This window comes from Rattus norvegicus, chromosome 1, assembly GCF_036323735.1.
Source record: "Rattus norvegicus strain BN/NHsdMcwi chromosome 1, GRCr8, whole genome shotgun sequence".
In the NCBI taxonomy this organism is placed as follows: Eukaryota; Metazoa; Chordata; class Mammalia; order Rodentia; family Muridae; genus Rattus; species Rattus norvegicus.
Window position 1 is genome coordinate 234,986,864 of NC_086019.1, and position 25,611 is coordinate 235,012,474.

General features: G+C 38.4%; 1 protein-coding gene across 11 annotated transcripts in view; it reads right to left on the reverse strand.

Annotated features, from left to right (window-relative positions):
- Rfx3 (regulatory factor X3) overlaps positions 1–25,611 on the reverse strand; it is a 259,528-nt gene that overhangs the window by 123,402 nt on the left and 110,515 nt on the right. For all 11 annotated transcript variants that reach the window (NR_172644.1, NM_001395594.1, XM_063268579.1 and 8 more), the window contains one exon: positions 5,135–5,232. Coding sequence is in view for 10 of the 11 variants with exons in the window: in NM_001395594.1 (NP_001382523.1) it covers positions 5,135–5,232 (98 nt within the window). In the remaining variant the exon portion in view is untranslated. The remainder of the gene's footprint in view (positions 1–5,134; positions 5,233–25,611) is intronic.

Genomic DNA, 25,611 nt, shown 5'->3' on the forward strand with positions numbered 1-25,611 from the left:
AATAAATAAATAAAGATTAGATGGGACAAAAAAGTAAGATAGTGGCTAAAGGAACAATGCACAGAATACATGAAACAAAAATGATTCACTGAAAGATTAATAAGATAGATAACCCCTTAGCCAAACTAATAAAAAGAGGTAAGACCTAAATTAATAAAATTAGAGATAAAACAGAAATTCTTACAATAGACCTCAACAAAATATTTAAGATCATTAGGAATTATGTTGACTCTGATAAATAATTTTGATGGAGTTTTATGCTTTAAATCAGTGTATAAAAGTCTGTACATTAGTAACAAATTTGCTGAGAAGAAGAATATCACAATTAAAATAGCTTATAAAAACAAAATACCAATCCAATTCTTCAAAGAGTTAGACAGAACAATTTGCAAATTCATCTGGAATAACAAAAAACCCAGGATAGCTAAAACTATCCTCAACAATAAAAGGACTTCAGGGGGAATCACTATCCCTGAACTCAAGCAGTATTACAGAGCAATAGTGATAAAAACTGCATGGTATTGGTACAGAGACAGACAGATAGACCAATGGAATAGAATTGAAGACCCAGAAATGAACCGACACACCTATGGTCACTTGATTTTTGATAAAGGAACCAAAACCATCCAATGGAAAAAAGATAGCATTTTCAGCAAATGGTGCTGGTTCAATTGGAGGTCAACATGTAGAAGAATGCAGATCGATCCATGCTTATCACCCTGTACAAAGCTTAAGTCCAAGTGGATCAAGGACCTCCACATCAAACCAGACACACTCAAACTAATAGAAGAAAAACTAGGGAAGCATCTGGAACACATGGGCACTGGAAAAAATTTCCTGAACAAAACACCAATGGCTTATGCTCTAAGATCAAGAATCGACAAATGGATCTCATAAAACTGCAAAGCTTCTGTAAGGCAAAGGACACTGTGGTTAGGACAAAACGGCAACCAACAGATTGGGAAAAGATCTTTACCAATTCTACAACAGATAGAGGCCTTATATCCAAAATATACAAAGAACTCAAGAAGTTAGACCGCAGGGAAACAAATAACCCTATTAAAAAATGGGGTTCAGAGCTAAACAAAGAATTCACAGCTGAGGAATGCCGAATGGCTGAGAAACACCTAAAGAAATGTTCAACATCTTTAGTCATAAGGGAAATGCAAATCAAAACAACCCTGAGATTTCACCTCACACCAGTGAGAATGGCTAAGATCAAAAACTCAGGGGACAGCAGATGCTGGCGAGGATGTGGAGAAAGAGGAACACTCCTCCATTGTTGGTGGGATTGCAGACTGGTACAACCATTCTGGAAATCAGTCTGGAGGTTCCTCAGAAAATTGGACATTGAACTGCCTGAGGATCCAGCTATACCTCTCTTGGGCATATACCCAAAAGATGCCCCAACATATAAAAAAGACACGTGCTCTACTATGTTCATCGCAGCCTTATTTATAATAGCCAGAAGCTGGAAAGAACCCAGATGCCCTTCAACAGAGGAATGGATACAGAAAATGTGGTACATCTACACAATGGAATATTACTCAGCTATCAAAAACAACGAGTTTATGAAATTCGTAGACAAATGGCTGGAACTGGAAAATATCATCCTGAGTGAGGTAACCCAATCACAGAAAGACATACATGGTATGCACTCATTGATAAGTGGCTATTAGCCCAAATGCTTGAATTACCCTAGACACCTAGAACAAATGAAACTCAAGACAGATGATCAAAATGTGAATGCTTCACACCTTCTTTAAAAGGGGAACAAGAATACCCTTGGCAGGGAAGGGAGAGGCAAAGATTAAAACAGAGACTGAAGGAACACCCATTCAGAGCCTGCCCCACATGTGGCCCATACATATACAGTCACCCAATTAGACAAGATGGATGAAGCAAAGAAGTGCAGACCGACAGGAGCCGGATATAGATCGCTCCTGAGAGACACAGCCAGAATACAGCAAATATAGAGGCGAATGCCAGCAGCAAACCACTGAACTGAGAATAGGACCCCCGTTGAAGGAATCAGAGAAAGAACTGGAAGAGCTTGAAGGGGCTCGAGACCCCATATGTACAACAATGCCAAGCAACCAGAGCTTCCAGGGACTAAGCCACTACCTAAAGACTATACATGGACTGTCCCTGGACTCTGACCCCATAGGTAGCAATGAATATCCTAGTAAGAGCACCAGTGGAAGGGGAAGCCCTGGGTCCTGCTAAGACTGAACCCCCAATGGACTAGACTGTTGGGGGGAGGGCGGCAATGGGGGAGGGTGGAGAGGGGAACACCCATAATGAAGGGGAGGGGGGAGGGGGATGTTTGCCCGGAAACCGGGAAAGGGAATAACACTCGAATTGTATATAAGAAATACTCAAGTTAATAATAAAAAACAAAACAAAACAAAACAAAATATAAGTATCTAGTCGTAAACCTAACAAAAGTGAAAGAGCTTTGCAGTGTAAATTTTAAGACACTCAAAAAGGAAGCTGAAGAAGACACTAGATGGTGGAAAGACCATCCCTCCTAAAGCAGAACTGGCTCTATTCCCAAAAGTATGATACACATTATTGTAGTCTCCATTGTAGTCAAAACAAGTTGGGGGAAAAGCCCTGAAATTCATATGAAAACAAAAAATGCCACAATTAGCCAAAGATAAGCAGAAAGTAAACTGTGGGAGGTGTCAGAATATCAGCATAACTGACTTCCAATTATACTACAGAGCCATAGTGACAAAGAAAGCATGATACACAAAAGTGGTGGTGGTGGGGGGGGGTGGAGGCAGGCAGGCAGGCAGGCAGGCAAGCAGAGAGGCCAACCTGGCAAGCTCAAGAGAGTAACTACCCACAGAAAACCTCACAAAGCTATAACACCTATGATGTTGTCCAAAGCATACCTGAAGAAACAGATATCCTATTCAATAATGATGGGGGCAAAAGTGGATATTTACCTGTAGAAAAATGCAATTAAATCTTTATCTGTTTGCCTGATTTAAAAATCTGCCTACGGGTAGATCGAAGACCTTGATTCAATATCTGAAATGCTGAAACAGCAAATATTTCAAATTACAGTTTTAGGCAAAATTTACTGAACAAAGTATATAGAGCATAACTCTAAGAATTAATAAATAGGATCTGAATATGACTCCAGATACACAGGAATAATGCTGAATTGACAAAAGCAACAAAAAGACCTCTTGGAAAGCCAAGAGGCTATCAGTTAAATGGATGGCCTACACATTGGTGGAAAACACCTGCCAATTATGTAGAATATATGAAGAACTACATGCACACCAATCTTACCACTCCTTTTTTGTCAATAGCAAGAAAGTCGAATTTCATTGAAATGTGGAAAATATACACAATAGTATTTTATTCAGTCATAAAGAATAATAAGTTACAAAACTTAGAGGAAAATGGATAAAACTGGATACTACTATATCAACTAAGGTAACCTAGACTTGGAAAGCATTGCATGTGCTCTCTCTTATGTAGATCCTAAGCTTTATTTTTAATTAATTTTCTCTGCATATGAATGTCTTGGTTTCATGTATTTTGTGCATACCTAGTGCTTGCAGAGGCCAGAAAAGGCCATTCCCTTGGAACACAAGTTATAGATGGTTATGAGCTGCAACATGGGCCTTCTGGGAGGCAGCCAGCGCTCTTAACGGCTAAGCCCTCTCTTCATCCCCGGATTCATAATCATATGGGTGTAGAAGTATAGACAGATCATTAAACTAGGAAAGGGATATGAAAGAAAAAGGTTTGAGAAGCAATGGGGACACATGTACTATGAAAATAGCAAGCGTGACCACATATGGAAAGATACAAGGAGGGGTATCTCATGAGGAAATAAATAGTAAATTTTGACAAAAACAAATTATGGTTGCAATGCCATAATTAGACCAACTTTGTATTCTAATTTGCAAAAGAAAACAAGAGACAAAAGAGGAGCTTTCTTTCCATTTACCACTATCATGTTCCAGACCTCAGGTCAGGAGCATTAAATATATCCTGAAATCTTCTGACAACTGAATTTGATTAGAGTATATCCCACAGCCATAAAGGAATAATAGAAGGTTCAGAATAGAATACTAATATATAATTAAACAAAATCTAAGCTTTTAGTCATAATAATATAATGAACAACTTTGAATGGACTCTGTCTGCATCCTGGTCTTGTTTCAGTTACTGTAGTGGGTAAAATCCAGGCATTCTGAGAGCTCCCAGGTTGGTATCATTGGGACCAATGAAAGCACCATGGAGAGAAGCGAAGACAGAAGAGTCATCTCCACAAGCAGCCATACTGCAAGTATGCGAAAAGCATACAAGCTACATGGCGGAGGAGTGCAGTTACTGCTGGGATGCTAGGAGCTCACACTGCAGCAGTAATACACCCCAGAGATGAAAAGGGTACAAAAGCCAGAGGGCTAGAAGACAGACACCCAGAGACCTGAATTCACCTAGGCACAATCAGAAACTGTCCACTAACAAAAACCCAGGCTAGAATCATTTTTGACAACCTGGAGTAAGTTTAGGTTCCTTCATTTATAATAATGCGTTCACTTTCAATCCAGTGACTGCAGAAAACCAGTAAATATACAAAGTGCTACTCTTGTCAATGCAAAGGGACAAGGCAGAAGGGAATGCTGACTTGAGTATGAAAGTAAGAATTGTGGGAGATCATTGCCTTATGTAGATTTAACTGGGTGGAGGTCTACAGAATTTGTTATATATGATTTTATACAAATTTCAGATGAACACAAACCTTGAACATATCCAGCTTGACATATAAAAATCACAGATGCTAAGACATTACTAAAACGCGAACACTGTCAACAAGAAATAAAAGTTTTTTTTCAATTTAGGGAAAATTGCTGAATCATACACAATTTGAACAATTAAAAATATTCTGGGAAGGCTAAGTAAGAAGAAAATACAGGCATTTTTATTAATAAACATAGAAAAAGCTCTAAATATTAGTTTAAATTAAGTAACTCTGTTACAGTAAAACAAAAACAAAATAAATGTTAAAAATCATGGCAACAACCCCAGGACTAGAGGGCTGTACTGGAAAGAACAGTATCTCCCTAACTTAGGGGAAGTAATCAGATGACAGCATCCAACTTACATTGCTCCATTGGTATAGACAGTATCACTTCCTTCCACATACTGCACCTGAGCTGGGTAGACATGTTGGACCTGCTGAACTGTCTGTACCTGCTGCACCTGAAAAGCAAACATGAGGACCACGGTTAAGTGGGAAACAGAAAGGGTACATCACATTAGATTCATGGCAAGGGGCAGACACAAAGGGTACAACACAATAGATCCACTGCAAGGGGTAAACCTTAAAACCCTACATTGCATCAGGTCCATGGTAAGTGGCAGTCATGGGAAGAGTACAGCAACGCAGACCTATCTCAAATACTTCTCCAGAATACTGACCAACAGGAGATGGCTAGCATTGAAATCTCTTAGATTTATAGTACTTTTGTGGGATTGCAAACTGGTACAACCACTTTGGAAATCAATCTGGAGGTTCCTCAGAAAATGGGAAATAGGCCTACATGAAGACCCAGCTATACCAGTCTTTTCTATACTGAAAAGATGGCCCACCATACCACAGGGGCACATGTTCGACTATGTTCATAGAAGCCTTATTTGTGATAGCCAGAAGCTGAAAACCCAGATGTCCCACAACAGAAGAATGGATACAGCAAATGTGGTTCATTTATGCATTGGAATACTACTCAGCTATTAAGAATGAGGACATCCTGAGTTTTACAGGCAAAGGGATGGGACTAGAAAATATCTTCCATGCTCATGGATTGGCAGGATTAATATAATGAAAATGAATATAGCAAAAATTTTACCATCTTGTCAAAAGCAATCTACAGATTCAATACAATCCCCATCCAAATTCCAACTCAATCCTTCATAGGTGTAGAAAGAGCAATTTGCAAATTCATTTGGAATAAAAAAAAATCCAGGATAGCAAAAACTATTCTCAACAATAAAAGAATTTCTGGGGAAAAGCTAAACTCAAGCTGTATTACAGAACAATAGTGATAAAATCTGTATGATATTGCTGCAGAGACAAGCAGGAAGATGAATGGAATAGAACTGAAGACCTAGAAATGAACCCACACACCTATAGTCACTTGAACTTTGACAAAGGAACTAAAACCTTCCAGTGGAAAAAGACATCATTTTTAACAAGTGGTGTTGGTTCAACTGGTGGTCAGCTTATAGAAGAATGCAAATTGATTCAGTCTTATCTCCTTGTACAAAACTCAAGTACAAGTGGAACAAGGTCCTCCACATAAAACCAGATAGACTGAAACTAATAGGAGAGAATGCGGGGAAGTGCCTCGAACACATGGGCACAAGGGAAAATTTCCTAAACAGAACACCAATGCTCTAAGATTAAGAATGGACACATGGACCTCATAAAAATAAAAAGCTTCTGTAAGGCCCAGGACACTGTCAATAGGAAAAACGACAACCAACAGATTGGGAAAAGACCTTTACTAATTCTATGTCCAATAGAGGGCTAATATCCATTATGTACGAAGAACTCAGAGAATCAAATAACCCTATTAAAAATGGGGTACAGAGCTAAACAAAGGATTCTCAGCTGAGGATTATCGAATGGCTGAGAAGCACCTAAAGAAATATTCAACATCCTTAGTCATCAGGGAAATGCAAATCAAAACAACCCTGAAATTCCACCTCACACCAGTCAGAATGGCTAAGATCAAAAATTCAGGTGACAGTAAATGCTGGCAAGGATGTGGAGAAAGAGGATTACTCCTCCATTGTTGGTGGGATTGCAGACTGGTACAACCACTCTGGAAATCAGTCTGGAGGCTCCTCAGAAAATTGAACATAATACTACCTGAAGACACAGCTCTACTACTCCTGGGCATACCCAAAAGATGCTCCAACGTATAACAAGGACACATGCTCCACTATGTTCATAGCAGCCTTATTTATAATGGCCAGAAGCTGTAAAAGAACCCAGATGTCCCTTAACAGAGGAATGGATACAGAAAATGTGGTACATTTACACAATGGAGTACTGCTCAGCTATTAATAACAATGACTTCATGAAATCCTTAGGCAAATGAATGGAACTAGAAAAACTTCAGAATACCCAAGATACAGTTTACAGACCACATGAAGTTCAAAATGAAGGAAGACTTACGTGTGGATGCTTCAGTCCTTCTTAGAAGGGGAAACAAAATACTCACAGGAGGAAATACGAAGACAAAGTGTGGAGCAGAGACTGAAGGAAAAGGCTATCCAGAGACTGCCCCACTTAGGGATCCATCCCACATGCAGTCACCAAACCCAGACACTATTGCGGATGCCAAGACGTGCACGCTGACAGAAGCCTGACTGATATAGCCTCCGTAGAGGCTTTGTCAGAGCTTGACAACAAAAGAGGTGGATGCTCACAGTCAACCATTACTGTGAGCATGGGGTCCCTTAGGGAGGAGTTAGAGAAAGATCTGAAGTAGCTGAAGGAGTTTGCAACCCCATAGGAAGAACAACATCAATCAACCAGACCCACCAGAGCTCACAGGGACCAAACCACCAACCAAAGAGTACATATGGAGGGACCCAGGACTCCAGCTGCATATGAAGCAGAGGATGGCCTTGTCCAGCATCAATGGGAAGAGAGGTCCTTAGTCCTGTGAAGGCTGGATGCCCCCGTGCAGGGGAGTGCCAGGGTGGTGAGGTGGGAGGGAGTGGGTAGCTGGGTGGGGGAGCACCCTCACAGAAGCAGGGGAAGAGGAGATGGGATAGGTTTCTGGAGGGGAAACCAGGAAAATAGATAACATTGGAAATGTAAATTTAAAAAAAATTCCAGTAAAAGAGAAGAAAAAAGAAAATATCATCCTGAGTGAGGTAACTCAGACCCAAAATGACATGCATGGTATGTTCTCAATAATTGAATATTAGCCAAAAAAAAAAAAGTACAGAATACTTAGGATACCGTCCACAGATCTCAAGAAATCTAACTAGCAGAAGGGCCCAAGTGAGGATGCCTCAATCCCCCTTGGGAGTGAGAAGAAAGCATCACAGGAGAGGAGAGCAGAGGAAAGACCTGGGTGGGAAAGGCGACAGGGAGTTGAAGAGGGGAAGATGATCAGGTACTGTGGGTGGGACAGCAGAAAGAATGGAAACAGACAACCTGGGGAGGTAGGAGGTAGGGGGTCCCTCTAGAATGTAGCAGAGACCAGGGAGGTGAGAGACACTCAGGACTCAGAGGGAGGGACGATGAAATGCCCAAGAGTGTGGAGAGGGAGTTGTTGAGTCCACCTCCAGCAGAAAGACAGAACACCAAGTGGCGGAATGGGGTTGCCATCCCACAGTAGAAAACTCTGACCCAAAATAGTCCTTGTCTATAAGAACTGCAAGGACAAGAATGGAGAAGAGCCTGAGGAAAGGAGGTCCAGCCAAAGGACCAAAGTGTGATCAGTTCAGGAGTAAGCTCCAAGGCCTGACACTGGTGTACTTACAAACAGGAGCCTATCGTGACTGCTCTCCAAAAGGCCCAACAAGCAGCTGAAAGAGTCAGATGCAGATATTTGCACCCAACCAATGGACCGAAGCTGCTGACTCCTGTGGTTGAATTAGGGAAAAGTTGGAAGAAGCTGAGGAGGAGGGCAACCCTGTAGGAGGACCAGAGTCTCAATTAACCTGGATCCCCGAGATCTCTCAGACACTGGATCACCAGCCAGGCAGCCTACACCAGCTGAGATGAGGTCTCCAATACAACATATACAGCAGAGGACTGCAGGTCTGGACTCAGTCAGGGAAGATGCATCTAAACCTTAGAGACTTGGGGCATCAGAGAGTATGGAGGTCTGGTGGGGTGGGAATATCCTCTTGGAGATGGGGGTGGGAGTGGAAGTGGGGAGGAGGTTTGGGATGTGGAACAGCTGGAGGGGAATAAAGTCTGGACTGTAAAAACAAAGATTAAAGAATAAAAAAAATCCAAAAAAAAAAAACTTTAAAAAGTAACTGTCTCTATCAGCTATGGTACACATGCAAATAATGCTACAATTTTCTTCTCAGTGCACGGACAGAGCTTTATGTCTGACATTCTGAAAGTGTCTCACCGACTTTGATGACATAAAATTCTACACCATTTTAAGTTTTAGACTAAAAGTAAATTATTTTTAATTAAAAATAACCATCTCTGTCCATATAATATTACTAGTATAATTTTTTTCTCATGGCTGAGCATTTGGTATTGGATAAAAATGGATGATCTCTTTAGCCCTAAACATATACACAGAAAGGGAACGTTCTATGGACTCAGCAGGTTGTACTTTACACATTTAGGAATACATTCACACATATACATAATTAAAATCAATTAAAGAAAAAGAGGTCATAAATTTGAAAAACAGCAAGGGCAAGTTACATGGAAGGGGTTGTAGGGAACAGAGGGATGTTAGGAAATGATATAATTGTATTACAATCTCAAGTAAAACAGTAAATACAAATCCCGTAATACAAAAATTTAAACACTCAAATGTTTAAAATTACCTTAACAAATTTCATGCACTCATTTTTCAAATACCTATCACCATGTCCTTTCCTTTTACTCTCTGCCTCCATCCACACATGCAGGATTATTAAAAGCAATTCTAGGATCACAGGGAGGAGGAGGAGGAGGAGGGGGAGGGGAAGGAGGAAGAGGAGGAGACGGCGGTGGCGGCGGCATATAGAACTTGGAAAACATTCTCCTTCCACCAAGTGCATTCTAGAACAAGCTCAGACTATCAGGTTTAGTAGTAAGAATCTTTTTCCACTGAGCCACCACACGAGCCACAGTTTGTTATTTCTAAGAAATGAAAATTATTACGAATATCTATTTCCAATAATTACATATATGAATGTCTGTGTGCAGGTGTTCACTGAGGCCAAAAAAATACTCTGGACTCTGAACCGGAGTTGTTGTAAGCCTCCCTCTACAGGTGACGGGAATCCAACACAAGGGCAAGATACATGCTAACCACTGATCCCTTTCTCTAGTCTCAAGAGATTAAAATTATTAAAGCATAAACAGTTCTATCATAGCACCTGAATCTCATTATTCCAATGACCTTTACAATGTGTGTTTGTTCAAATCAAGACACTAACACATTTCCCAAAGTGCAATAAGGTGCCTCATACCTTAATCTATAAAAGTTTCTCATTCTTTTTACATGTTGCCTCTTAACCTCTAGAGGGGAAAAATGGGTCCTTTACTTCAAAGGCTTTCTTGCATTCTAGACTTGGTGAACAGCAATACTAAATTTTGTGCAATGTATTTAACATGTCCTATAAATTGGTGATTAAAATCTAGAGGCTCAGGGCTGGAGAGATGGCCCATCATTCCCCTGAGGACACTCTTAGTTCCCAGAGTCTATCTCAAGCAGTCACAACCACCGGTAAGTCCAGCTGCAGATGATTAAGTGCCTCTAGTCTCCAATGGAACCTGCACTCATGTGCTTATACTCCTCTCCCACCCCCAGCCCACCACACACACAGGATTAACAACCACTTGACAATCTAGAGGCTTGAAGAAGCTTCATTCTGAAAGGCTGGGAGCTTCCTGTTGCACCTGCCCAGTGGCTATAATGAAGCTATCTGCAATATCAAGTTTGCTCTAAAGGTTTGGGCAGTTCTAACCAGGTCATTGGACTAATGGCCTTTTGTTTTCCTGAGAATTCTAGTAATTATCAAATGCTACATTCTAGAAACAATGTTAAGACAACTTGTAAGCTTGCGGCAGTTGGTATTTCATTTATTTTCTTACTAAGTGATTTCTATAAAAAACATGACACCAGGAAGTCTGCTGTCTGTCAGTCTCCTAGAAATGGCTGCATAAACAAAACAGTAATGATTATCAGTATAAGAGGACATGTGAACATGGAAGGGAAATGTCTACATTTTTATTCTCGTAGATGTCATAGAGATCTTAATATTAAAAGGCATATGCATGTTATTGGGTTCGTCTAGTATTAGCTATGTACTGTACAATGTGTTTTACTGAAGTTCTCTAAACACTTCACATTCCTCATAATCTTCAAGGTTTTACTTCTTCTGTTTTTATTAACGTCATTATTTTAAGTAATATTGTACATGTCTTCAAAGAGTACATTTTCTTGTAGATTTTACATACAAATTTTCAAAAGAGAGATTTTAAGTATGCAAAACACTTAAATAAAAGTAAAACATGGTATAGGTCCTTTTGATAGCACAATAAATTTTGATGGGCATGTAAATTTTATTTTTAAATTTTGTTATTCTTATGATATCCATGCACAATAAATGCTTATCAGTAATTGCATACATTTATGAGATTTTATAATTAAAGTAGAAATAAACCAGAAGTGTAAAGAATCTTAGAAGTGAAATCCTACTAGAGATTTATCAAGGACAGCAATATACGAAATGTTCTTGGTCACCTGGAGACGTCTCAGGACAACCTGAAACTAGGGCTTGACTCTACACAGCACCTTCCACCCTCCAGGACTGACAGTGCATGGGGAAGGACTAAGCACCTGCACCAGTGGATTACAGACGCCCAGCAATCAGTTTCTGCAGCATCCGAGACGGGACAAGGCATACTGCTGGGACGGTGAGAACACTTTCCAAGGGTGGAGTCACACTGTAGTAAGCAAAGCCAGAGACACATCCCCAGTGGTAAAATACATACATACATGCATACACACATGCATACATGCAGACACACATACATGTACATATATACACACTACAGGATATATCCTGTTCTATAATAAGTTAAGATTCTTTTAAAAAATGATACTTTTCAATTTATGTTCATCATTTAATTTTGTTTGGGGTGGGGCTCCTTATTAATAGAGGTAAATTATAAAGCCACAGAACTATTCCCTCATCTCCACTCAGCATCAGAGCTGATGAATGTAGGGAAAAGCAAAAGTCATGAAGATGGTCTATTCTTGATCAGTAAAGCCAGTCACAAGATGCAAATTGAGAATGATAGAACCCAGCCCATTCTATTTTATTTACAAATTATTATTATCTTAGCCCAAAGCCCCAAACAGGTTAAATGTGCGCTCTCTCTCTCTCTCTCTCTCTCTCTCTCTCTCTCTCTCTCTCTCTCTCTCTGTGTGTGTGTGTGTGTGTGTAAATAGTGCACTATAACTTACAAATGAATATTTATAATTGAATATTTATAGAATTTATATTATCTTCTAAACTTAAATATCTACTTTTATTGAAGAAAAACAAAACTACTGTGGAATATTTACTATTTGAAAGTAAACAAAACAACTTTTAAAAGACATGTTTTTATTACTATTTATATAGATATATCTGTGTGAGTGTATCCTATTTGTATGCAAGTGTGTATCTCCAGAGGCCGCGGGAGCTAGAGTTGAAAGCAGTTGTGAGCCATTTCTTATAAGTGCTAGGAACTGGACTCCAGGCCACTGGAAAGACTATAAGTGCTCTTTACAGTTATTTCTGCATTCTCTGGATGAGACCATTTTCAACACTGTTTCAACCGGCACTAAAAGTGAGGAGAATTTTTTACATTGCATGCTATTTTCACTTTCTAACAAAACTATGATTCAAATTTGTTCAAATATTAATTGATATTCTGCTAAATATTAAGTGATGTTTGGATCTGTGTTAAGAGGTTGTGCATTAGAAAGTGATTTCCACTTTAATTTCCATTAGGTGAATGCAGGAAAATTCAAGTAAGCATTTCTGATTGAGATAGGAAACTGACTCCCGTCAGCATTTCATCAGCAACTCCAATGACCTTACTTCCTATAACTCTTCATATAATCTCTAATAACCTGACACAGCTGCTATTAGCCCTCACCCAGGTCCCTAGGAAAAAAAAATAACTGTACTGAAATTTCTTCTTTTAATTTTATTTGCTTTTCTAAACGAATTCCCAGAAACGTTTCTAAAAATCATAAATATTTTTCAATATGTTTTAATTTTAGTAAGTAATTAAATGTCTAAAATATGAATTGAGAGAGAAATAGAGAATGTTGGATTTAATGAAGTAAATCAATAGTTTTTATAATTAACTAATCAGTGAATAAAGAATAAGGGTCCTTGAAGCTCAAAATGGCCTTGGACCAATTTTTAAAAGTCTAAAAAGTTGGCAGTAATGAGTGTCTCATTATAACAGAGTTCTACACCAGAGTTTTTCTGTTCATTGAACCAAAAATATACTGCCAAATGTAAAGATGTAAAATAATGCATTTATATTCATAGTGACTCGGTAGTGTAGAAAATAAAGTGTCACCTATGGATATATATTTAAATAAGCAAGCACTTCTATCACCATTCAGAGTTTAATACTCTGAGCTTATGTGCTCCTTCAATGTACATCTCTCATGATTTGCCTTATTTACGAGGGAATATCAAAGCAAATTACACACCACGGGAACATGTGCTAGTTCAACAGAATCAATTAGTATATTTTGAGGACAAATTTACACAATATGTTATTTTGGATGTAATTCAAGAAGAAGAACATGAATCATAATTCAAAGCAGAAATCCTTCTCAATGGTAAATGAAATCACGTATAATTGTTAAGTTCATTAGTCAGTTGAGAAGCTTTCTAGTATCTTTGTAAAAAATTCTTCCTTATGTCAAGATAATTATCTTACTCAAAGAGGAATCGTTATACATTTAGTTGGTACCAAATGCTTTAAGTGTTCAACTTGAGAACCACATAAAGCTGTATTAACATCACTTTAACAGGCCTACAAGAGACATTGCAAGAGCTCCAACCAGATAAAATAGATGAGATACAAGAGCAGTTAGGTGAAAGGCTGCTATGCCACCGACCAAAAGGGAAACAGGAGGGAAAGCATTGTGTAACTGCACGTAGAAGAGCAGGGGAAGAAAGCTGACTATGTAGGAGCTGCATGAATGACAAAAGCTACCCATAAGAAGAGAGTGACCAGGACTCACTCATCCCAGAGTCACAAACTAGTAAACTGGAGGCATATGAAGTAACTGAAGATAGGACCATCAAGAGAGCAGTGTGTGCAAGCTGGACTCAAGAAAAGAAAGTGTGTGCCAGAGAGAAAAGGCACAAAGGAAAATCTGGTGGTTTAACAAGCAGGGAGCTAGGAAATAGAAATCAAACAAAAAATGTTTTTCTTAGTCTGGTTAAAATAAATATAAATTCTGTCACAAGTTTTTAAATTCATGCTACCAAGAAGACTCCTAGCATCACTGTGAATACCAGACTGACTGTAGGTAAAGGGAATTGTTCATAAGCACGGAATCAGTGAAGGAAGCGGGAGAAATCACAGGACAGTTTAAGGGGAAAGTTACTTACGTTCTCTCTCACTGCACTCACTGAGGACAGGGAGTTTCTCTACAATGTTACTATTTATAGAGTTCATCCTAGGACAGACAATGTTAACCAAAATAAGTCATTTAGTTTCCTGAGTGTGGGGGCCTTTGTAAAGACAAAAAGGGTGGAAGGGCATGACTATCATTTAAAGGACAAAATCCATTGTAACAGAAACTTGAATTTGTTTCCATATGTTAAAAATGCACTCAGTGGCCCTGAGGTTGGCTGGCTGATCCACTTACACTGTGTAGGGTTTCTGATTCTAAAGGAATTCTTGGTTCATTAGATAATGTTTCTTGACTTCAAATGAGTCTTCTTAAATTCAATCCAGTAAAGACCACCACTAAGTTCATTTCTGCAACAGGGCTACAAACTGACAAGTCTAAGTTCCATAGGATTATTTACTAAAATTATGTGACTGCTATGGGCAACCTGAAGAAGTTACATTTGGGTTTCCAATATAACCACAAAGCAGTACATTCCCAATGAGCTCAGACTGCTCCTGACCACATAAGAACCTGGGAAATCAAATGGTAGACAATTAAAAACATAAGATATACCTAACTGCCTATCATCTACTGTACTCCCAAACAGGCTATCATCAAAACACTTGATGCTTGAAGCCACTCGAAAGTGTTCAAAGGATAACATTTTATAAAGTTTTAGCAAGTTCTTAAACATTATTTCTTCTCAAGGCCCACTAGAGCACAATCTACTACTACCACAATCTATTACATACACTAAGTAGCATTTTGAAATTTAAAATATACACTCTAATGTATTTCCTGGCAAGAATGAATATATACAAATTCTACACTGGCTCCGGCACCTCCTGGAATGGTGTTTATGTACAAGGAAATAGACGTGGTTCTTGTAGGCTAGGGCTATTAAGAGGTAAGAATGTATTATCAAGGGGAAGTATGAGCAACCTACCCTTCCTCCAGTGTTTCTCCAAATAACTACAATATAATGTGCTCTTATTTATTTAACAAAACATCTTAGAGCTGTTTATGCCTCTCTGGGTGTGTGTGTGTGTGTGTGTGTGTGTGTGTGTGTGTGTGTGTGTGTGTGTGTGTAACTATACATACATCCTCCTAAAGCTACTGTTAATAATGTTAGAATATCCTACAATATAAAGATTATTTAAGTGTTTCACTTTTAGGGATCAGCAGTTAGGTTCCTTTTATTATATAAAGTGCTATAAAGAAATACTCTACTTATTGTTGGCACAGCTCAGTAGTAGAGTACTTGACTAGCATGTATGCAAACATGAATTCTATGCCAGCACTGCAAATCAAAGCAAAGCCCACTTGTTTTAAAGTGAAAATATATATTTACCTTAAGTTGTGTTTGGTGTAAATGCTGTAATTCCAGGGCTGAGGAACAAGAAAGGAAGACCATGAGAGCAAGGCCAGCCTGGGCTATGTTCGACAGCATAGCTACAGTCATTCAACACGTTTGCTGGCCACTCGGTTTTCATGCGTTGTGACTAGTTTTTTAGATCCTTTGCCCGCTGATCCATGAAACTGATTTTGAAGGTTCTTATAAACAAAGGTTTTCTTCCTATGAAATCAATGTCATTTTAGCTTTAGGTTTATTTTTGTTGTTTACTAATATATTTTGTTATAATGTTGAGGTTGGTTTTGAACTTAAGAGTTCTACTCCACTTTTCTAACGATGGGATTATAATGATACACTATTATGCTCAGCATGTGCATGTTGACTAGGTAAAATAGATTCATGAAAAATAAAATTCTCATTTATACAAAGATACACATATTTATTGGAGGTCTGATATTATTTTGTGCATGTATATGTATATGTGTGCCTGTGTGCCTGTGTGTGTGTTTAGTGTTATTCAGGTGTGTATGGGTGCATGTGCACATGTGAAGTTAAGCTTTGGTAGTATCTCTCAAGCACTACTCCCATTCATATTCATATTCTCTGTCCCTGTCTCAATTCCTTCCCTCTCCCTCCCTCTTTCGAGGCTCTCTCATTGGCATGGAACTTACCTAGTTAGTTAGTTAGACTAGCAGGCTAATATGTCCTGGAGATCCCTTTCCCACCTCTACTCATCCATGCATTTTTCCATGGATTCATGGATTAGGGGTGAAAGTCAGATTGTCATGCTTCAAGGCCTGACTTTAAAAACACAACTACCTCTCCAGGCCACCACTCAGTGTTTATTACAATAGATTTGGTAGAACAAATCTTTCCTCTACCACTATTCCATTTGGTCAAATATTCCTTCGTGTGTGTGTGTGTGTTTGTGTGTGTGTGTGTGTGTGTGTGTGTGTGTGTGTGTGTGTGTGTATACATTCTTTTCTGGCAATGTAAGAATCAGTAGGTTCTCTTTCAAGGAAACATTGTGACAAATATCAGTTTTATAATACTGACTATACAATGACTTGGGACAGAAATAAATTATGTGTAATACTGAATCTTTCCATCCAGAAATAAAGTATTTTTATTATAAATCCTCTGTAACACATCTCTCCTTTTAGAATTGATAACTCTGTAAATGTAAATTTTCATATGTTTCATCCTAGGTCACAGTGATGAATAAGCTATTGTGAAGATTTCAAAGTATTATAGTAGGCAAAATTGTCAAAATTCTGTTTCCAAAAAACTACAAATCCTAATTCTTACAACCTGGAACTGGATGCAAAGTCCCTTCAATGGGTATTGCACAGTGTAGGTTACCTCTTAAAAGAGCAGGCTGATCTGTAGCCAGCAGCCCTTAAAAAGATAAGTGTTGGCCTAGCTGGTAGCTGAAAGGCAGTCAGAATCAGAGATCATTTTTACTCGGAAGACGCAATGAGCAGGGGTGAATGTAACAGCTCCTAGAAGCATAGACTCGGCAGATGGACAGCGGTGAAACAGTCACCCACACGACTGAAAACAGTGCCAGAAATCTAACAACAACTTGAATGCTTTCGTATGGATCTATTCTCCAATAGCTCTGAAGAAAAATGCCTACTGGGACATATGAAATTCACTGTGAGGGACTTGCAACCGAGTATCCAGTCCAGTCCAGCCCAGCCAGACTGACTATAACGTATAGGAACTAACATAGCAATGTTGCTGGGAGTTACAGAACTGGCTGCTTCTTACAGAGCAAGTGCCTTCATTGGGACTTCTATTGCCGTGATTAAACACCATGACCAAAAGAAACTTGAAAAGGAAAGGATTTGATTCAACTGACAGTTCTCAGGTCACACTCCCTCATAAGGGGAAACCAGAGCAGACATTCAAGCTCTGAACTTAGAGGCAGGAACTGAAGTCAAAGCAATGGGGGAAGCTGGCCCATGGCTTTGCCTGTTTTGTTTTGTTTTGTTTTATAAAACTTAGTCTCACCTGCCAAGGGATAGCAACCTTTTCCTACCCACATCCCCCAACTCCATGGGCTATGAACATGCACACATCAACCATGAATGATGAAAATGCCCGACATATTTGCCTGTAGGCAAATATGGAAGAAGGGATTTTTCTTTATTCATGGCTTCTTCCCAGGTAACTCTAGTTTGTGTCAAATAGAAAAAAAGATTAGTCAGCACAGCAAGAGAAAACTTGAGACAAGACCCAGAGCAATTACTGCCGGAATTAGGCCTGCCCACACCCATGGCTTTTGGAATCACCCCAAGAAACGGGGTCAGTGGACACAGGACAGAATAGGGCACACACACACCCCTTGAACTCTTAGTGCTGCTCCCTAGGTAAGGACTAACACATACAAACTTAATCCCTAGAGTTCTGGTTGAATTTTAAGACCTTGGTAAAATGAGAGGATAGTATTTCTCCAAAACATATGAATATTGTCAGTACAGAGCAAACCGAGACAGACATGTAGACACCACATATCCTATACAAAAGACAAGATAGAAGTTCAGATTTACTAAGTAAAAATGAGATAAAAACGGAACACCACAATAATATGATCAAGTCCTCAAATTAAAAATCAATTTCACAAGTCAGGATATGTGATAACAAAGCATATTTCAATATTTTATGTATATTTATGCAATGACTATAATGTTTATGGAACTCAATAGTTTTGTAAGATAGAAATTAACTAGCCATCTTAATCTCATTAGCATAAACTGCCCCACAATTGACCTTCTATCTAGAAGGAAAATGATTGTTGCATAATATATTAAATTTCTAAAATTTTTGCACTCTAAGAAATACTGAATTATTCATATTCTGATACATAACTGAATTATGTAAACTTTGATAAAAGATATTTTGAAAGGAAATTTATAACAGTAGGACAGCAAGACTTAAAATACCCTTCTTGTTTATCTATGGCTTAAAGAGATATGTCTATATGTCAAGTTGACAAGGAATTTTGTTCTGCAGTCACAAGAGAAAAGCCTCAGTTGGGTACATGTCGGGATCAGAATGTTTGTAGGAATGTCTGTGAGACAGTAACTTGCTTGTTAAGTGATGCAGAATGGGCAGCAACTGTTGTGGTACCATTCCTTGGGCAGGTAGATTTGGGGCTGCACGAGGCAGCTAACGTTCAATGAGCCGGCAGTAACCATTCCAGTAAGTGGTGTTCTTCCATGGTTTCTGCTTCACAGTCTAGCTTTAGTTTCTGTCTTGACTTCCTCAAATAATGGACTCTGATCTGGAAATGTAAATTAAATAAATATTTTCTTCCCCAAAGTCAGAAGCTATTTTTGGCTACAGTGTTTTATCACAGCAACAGAAAGGAAACTAGAACAAATGCTGATTTACGGTAAAGGAAAAACTTACCTAGTTGTCACACTAGATGTGGTAAGGTATGCCTCAGTTCACTTGCGTTCACTGAGAAAGTCTAGCCATCTAGCTCTATGTCCTCCCTGCCTGCCCAGGTGCGGATAACTCACAGAAGTCTTTGACTGAAATGAGGATGGCGCGGAGAGTTAACCTTGTCTCGTCGCTCACTTGCATCTTAATCTAAGAAGCCTCCTTCAGAACCTGTGTTAGATCTGAAGTGAACAGGAAGAACAGTTCTGTGTGTGAGAGTAATCTCCATGAAGGAAGGAGTAAGATCTACTGCTTATAACTACCAGCCACAAGTACTGGTACATAGTTAAGCCCTGAGCATGCGTTAGGGAAAGGGGAGAACGCCAGCACTTACTGAAACAGAACAAAGAGCTTCAAGAGGTCCTGAAAAAGAAATCACCCAGGCAGATGGCATATCAAAGCGATAGATAGATAGATAGATAGATAGATAGATAGATAGATAGATAGATAGATGATAGGTAGATGATAGATAGATAGATAGATAGATAGATAGATAGATAGATAGATAGACAGACAAGATAGATAGACAGATAGATAACAATAGTAACAAAAGAAGAAAAAATTAGTTCTCATGCCATTCCTGTCTTGGTCCCTTTGGGGTAAAGTGTACACAAATTGGATGTCTTAAAGACATCTTACTGCACAAAGTCCTAGGGATTGGGAAGTCCAACAAAAGGAAAATTGCTTACTGTTAAGAACTCAATTTCTGGCTCCTATATTGTAACTCCATGCTTTGCCCTCATGTGATGGAAAGGATAAGCAGTTATCCCCTCTTTTGAAGGACATTGATGGTTCTCCATGAGGGTCCTCCCTTCATGAACTGATCAATTCCCTCAATACACAGAAAGTCTTACTTCCTAAATACCAGAATTTGGGGAGATTTGTTTCTAAACACAAGGAAACATTTGGATCATACCAATAAAGCAATTTTATTTCATTTTACTCTGTAGCCATTTAATAGCTCCATTATTTGATAAAAACATAATAGAAATTAAAATTCTATTAGACTCCTTCCAAGGAATTATTATGAAAAGATGTATCACTGCAAAACTTAACTGAAGTACCTTTTACATGAACAAAACAAGCCTTTCTGGTCTGAAGCAAATAAAAAAAAAAAAGAGACACACACAAATTGTTGATGACTAATTTCAGACTGGACTATATAACCAATTACATTTATATATAATTAATTTGAGAAATCTGTTAAGACACTAAAATCAGATGTTTTAAGCGATATCAATAGTAGGTATGAAGTAGAGGAAGCTAGAAAAGACCAATTATTAAATATTGATTTATTGATCTGATTAGTGATTTACTAAAGCATTGTTTATACTGCCTATCTGCCAAACCTGACTTTGTTGAAACAATGAGCTGTTGCCCTTAACAACCTACTACAACCTCTTCTCCTGTAAACCTCACTTGCTTGTGGTTTTAAATTATAAAATGCAAACTGGACCCAGGACAAGCTCTCTCATGAGCTGTCTTGGCTCCCAGATGACTGGTGACATCTCTCTCTCTCTCACTGCTGTTGGAGTGCTTATCCCAAAGGTTCCCAAGCAACTGTCCAATGAACACATGGAGTTTTAGCTTCAATGCCAAATTAATTAAATTTCAAAAATACTTTTATGGCCAACAGGTAAATAATGATAGAAATTATCATATGCTTTCATGATTACACTAAGGAATTTTATCAGTTGAACCCTTAACTAACCGGTGGCTGGAGTCAGTGTTTAAGAAACTAATGGAGGGATGAGGGTGTGTCTCCCCAGGTAAATCACTAGGACATGAGTTCAAACTATCATCTCCCATATAAATACTCAGATGTTCCCACCATCTGCCATGGGCTGGAGCATTTCCCTCCTGCCTTCCCCTGCCTCAAGACTAGATGCATGGAAGCATAAGACACTGGAGCAGCCTTGAGCAGCTCACCCACTTCTTACCTCCTGCTGATGAGCAGGGCATGAGATTAATTACAGCTAGCTCCCCCTGCTGCTTGATGGTGAGTACAACAAAGGAAAGAGAAGGCCCAGGCAGTGAGGGGTCAAAGTTCCCCACCGAAGAGCAAGTGAGCAGGGTCATGACCTTTCACAGCTGCCACAGCACTGGGAACCTTAATTTTATTTTTCCCTTTCATTAAATGTTCTTGGTGTTATAGTTCCTATTTTTCTATAAGTATTGGGCTTACCATACCTACCATAACTGATCAGTTTAAATATTTGCATATGATATTTAATATTTAACACTCTTTAACATAGTTTCTGGTTCCTTATTCTTTCTTTTTTGTTTGAAGATTTATTTATTTATGTATTGTAAGTTCATTGTAGCTGTCTTCACAGATGCCCAAAGAGGGCATCAGATCCCATTACAGATGGTTGTGAGCCACCACGTGGTTGCTGGGAATTGAACTCAGGACCTCAGGAAGAGCAGCCAGTGCTCTTAACCACTGAGTCATCTCTCCAGCCCTCCTTTTTCTTTCCCATTTATGTCACGAGGATCATAAGCTTTTGCCACAGTTTTTTTGTTTGTTTGTTTGTTTGTTTTCTGGTTTGTTTTGTTTTGGTTTTTGTTTTTTTTACGAGGCTTTGGTATCCTGGATAGTCTTGCCATTTAGATCTGGGTGACTCAGAATTCACGGTGTAGAGGAGGTTTACCTTGAACTTACAGCAATCCTCCTGTCTCTGCTGACAGTACAGACAAGTGCTGCTGCTCTCATTTTAAAATTCTTTTTTTTTTCTTAAATTAAATTAGTTCTATCTTGTCACTTCTCTTTTTCTACTCTTCAACAACAACAACAACAACAACAACAACAACAGCAACAAGAACAACAACAAACCCAAACAATCCTTTGGGACCTAGAGACATAACTTAAAGGTTAAAAACATTTGTTGCCCTTAGGGGAAACTTGGGTTTGGCTCCAAGTACTTACACAGTGGCTGAAAACTGTAACTGCAATTCCGGGCAATCTAGCACTCTGTTCAGGCTTCTTTGGGAACAGGGCATGTATGAGGTACATAGACAAAGTTGCAGGAGATATATATATATAAAATAGATAAATCTCTCTAAAAAAGGAAATCATTTTCTTGTTTATTTTATTCTTAACTGGATCTCTTCTGCATCTTCTGTTTCATGCCCCATTTTATTTATTTTCCTTCTCTATTTCCTCCATTTTCTTCTAGTATATTATCCAGTACTTTTTCTATTACTATTCTTATTAATCAATGTTTTTGTATCTCTACTTAGTATCTATACTCCTTTTTCTTCTAGTGCTACGTATTATATGGTAGTAGTTGTTTCCAATTATTTACTGCTATAACTCTGTCACTGGTTTTTCTATTACTATAGTTAGTTTTCTTCCTTCTAAGTGGTGATGTGTATCAATTTGGTGCTTTGTAAACACTGGGTGGGTGTACACGTTGAGCTCAAACTTAACTTCACTCATGAGAAAATTCACTTCCATCTTGTCATGATCTAATCCAGTCTGAATCCACTGAAAGAACACAGAAGATTAATAAAACTTCTAACCAACTACCTGGGCCTACATGGCTAGGTTCCAGTGCAGAAACATAAGAAATAACAGAAAGAAGCAAGATGTTTCCCCTCAAAGTTAACAATTCTATAGTAATTGACTTTAATAATTGCAAGAATGATCAATGAATTTACACAAGACTCAAACACATGAGTCCAAAATAAAGAGGATACAAGTAAATGTTGCAATAAAATGAGGAAGACAAGCCAGTGTAGAAAAAAGAATGCAATGAAATAAGAAGCTAGAAAAAAAATCACATGGAAAATGGAATGTTTCCCCTGAACAAAAGTAAAAGAATAATTTGAGTTTCAAATAATGTCATTTATTTATAACTGTAAGGTATATACTTTGAGAGGTGATGAGCAAATATGTAATTCAAAGAAAGATTATTTTTACTATAAAAGAATCCCTTAACTGGACAAAAAAATTACTGAATTACCCTACTCAAGAGAAAATCTTATCAGAAGTAGTCACTCAGTTTATTTGCAACTGTGTATATATATGACTAAAATGTGACATTAATAGTTGTTGTCAGGCATGTTTTGTAACAAGTTTTATAGATTTGATTTGTTTAAATGCTACATAGTTCTGTTAACAGTAGCAACCTCTCCCCTCAACAACAACAACTACTACTACTACTACTACTACTACTACTACTACTACTACTACTACTACTAGACTTAATAAATTTAGAGACATGTAAAATAAATAAATTTAGAGACATGTAAAATAATATAGCTAATTCAATTTCATTAACAGCAAATTCAATTCTCACTATTTAATTTTAATACTTTATTTATATCAGAACAAAGTACTTAGGATTAAATAAGTGTTTCTACTTACAGAGTTCTGAGATACATTTTAATAACGTAAGTAATTGATACAGACAGATATGCTATGACTTTTAGAATAATTTCAGTGATTTATAGATTCTCAAATCATTTAAATTTCAATTCAGTGAAGTAATGATAAATTATTAACCAAGTATAAAGTTTTACTTATGGTCAGAAATTTAAATTATGTAACATCTCTTAAATAAATGTATACTCTTGAAAAATAGTTAAAGAAAATAGACTGTCAAATTAAGAAAGATGAAGAAGACCTGGAAAGCATCCAAGAAGTAGTAACATAAATTTGTAAGCGATGGGAAATAGTTTAGCTGACAAAGCCTAAAGTAAACCTTGGGTTAGTAGAGGACAGAAGCTGGGGAGGACATGACAGCAGAGATCACTGATACTCTATTCTTAGAAGAAAGGATATAAGATAACTTGATTAGCAAACAAGAGAACTATAATGATATACCAAAAATAAAAATAACTATAATAAAATACTAAGATAATATTCAGCTTGCAGTTTTAAAACTTCAAACATTTGATCAAAGATAAAATTGTTAAGAGGCATCACTGAGGTTTTATGCCACAGTAGAGATGACTGAAGGCAGTCGGCTCTTATAATAAATGTACATAGTAAATGTCCTGTGTGCTGTTCACACATGCTCATCTATACCATCCCAATGTACAGTTTCAGCCCAGCCACTTAAGACAGTGCATACTTAGTGCCCTAGCACTCCAATTCAAAATCAGGATATTATGCATATCTATGAAGATCCCTCTGGCAATGACTGATAGAAGTCAGTGCAGAATACTCCAGAAGGCTTCTCACCCAGATAAGGTAAAGTAAGTACCTTAGGAAATATTTCTCCACTTGATTTGGATTAACATTTTGTTACATAAATTTTATTTTATTTTCTCTTTGTAAGATGTTCTGGATACACTGCTGCTCATTCCTAGGACTTGTGTTTAGATTGGGGGTAGAGAATTCAAGATTCCTATTTTTTATTTGACACTTTCCTTGCTCAAATAATCCTTTATACCTGAGGTATTCTCATTTTCTCTCGTCAGGTAGCATTGATAGAGGACAACACACCCACCTCTCAACATTTTAAAACTCCTCCTCCAACCAATCCCAGGACACACCCCATCTCACTGTTGCATGAGGAACACGTGGTACAAAGAAGGCAGTTTCTTCCTACTTGAGGCAGTCTGGAAAGTGGGATACACTATCATTTCAGACACCAAGCTGGTTGAGATGCCCTTCTAGCATGAACCACAAACCAACAAACCAAACTAGTGTCTCTTACCCATGCCTTTCAAGTAGCAAAGGGACAATTTCTTAACCTTAATACAGACTCCAAATATGCCTTCGACATTCTCCTGTCAGAAGCAGCCATCTAGAGGAAGCATGGGCTAACAACTAACAACAAGGGGAGGTTAGGAACTAAGTCAGCCCAAGTTATGGCCTAGCGAAAGGCTTCTCATCTTACCACGGTCATAGGACTCATCCACTGTTGATCACATGAAGCAGACAAGTATCTGTAAGAGAAATAACCAAGCCAACAAGGCAGCTTGAGCTTCGGATCTCAGAGGCCTCAATTCTTCTCACATGCCGCAAGGCATCCTCACTTTACAGGCCATATCTGTACTGTCATCCCCAGGCACTCGACAACCTCCATCCGACCTGCACCAGCTGTCACCCTAATAGCCAGGCTTCGTCTCACTTTACTAACACTATTTACAGCCACCCCTGAGGATGTTTGATAAAGACTATCACTGCTTCTTGTAAAACCTGTCAAATTTCTAATCCCACCTCCAGGCCTTGCATCCTCCTTCTCCAATACTTCAAGCTATGGGATCCCTCCCTGGGTCAGACTAGCAACTCAACTTCATCCACATGCCCACTATTAGACATTCCAAATACCCTTTGATCCTGGTTGACACATTCTTAGGATGGGTAGTGGTCAGAGACAGTCTCTGTTCTCCTTCTCAGGCTGATCATGCCTGTTTCAGAGTTCCAACCTCCCTTCAGTAAGATAAATGGGCAGGCACCATCAGGGTGCCTTACTGCCCCAA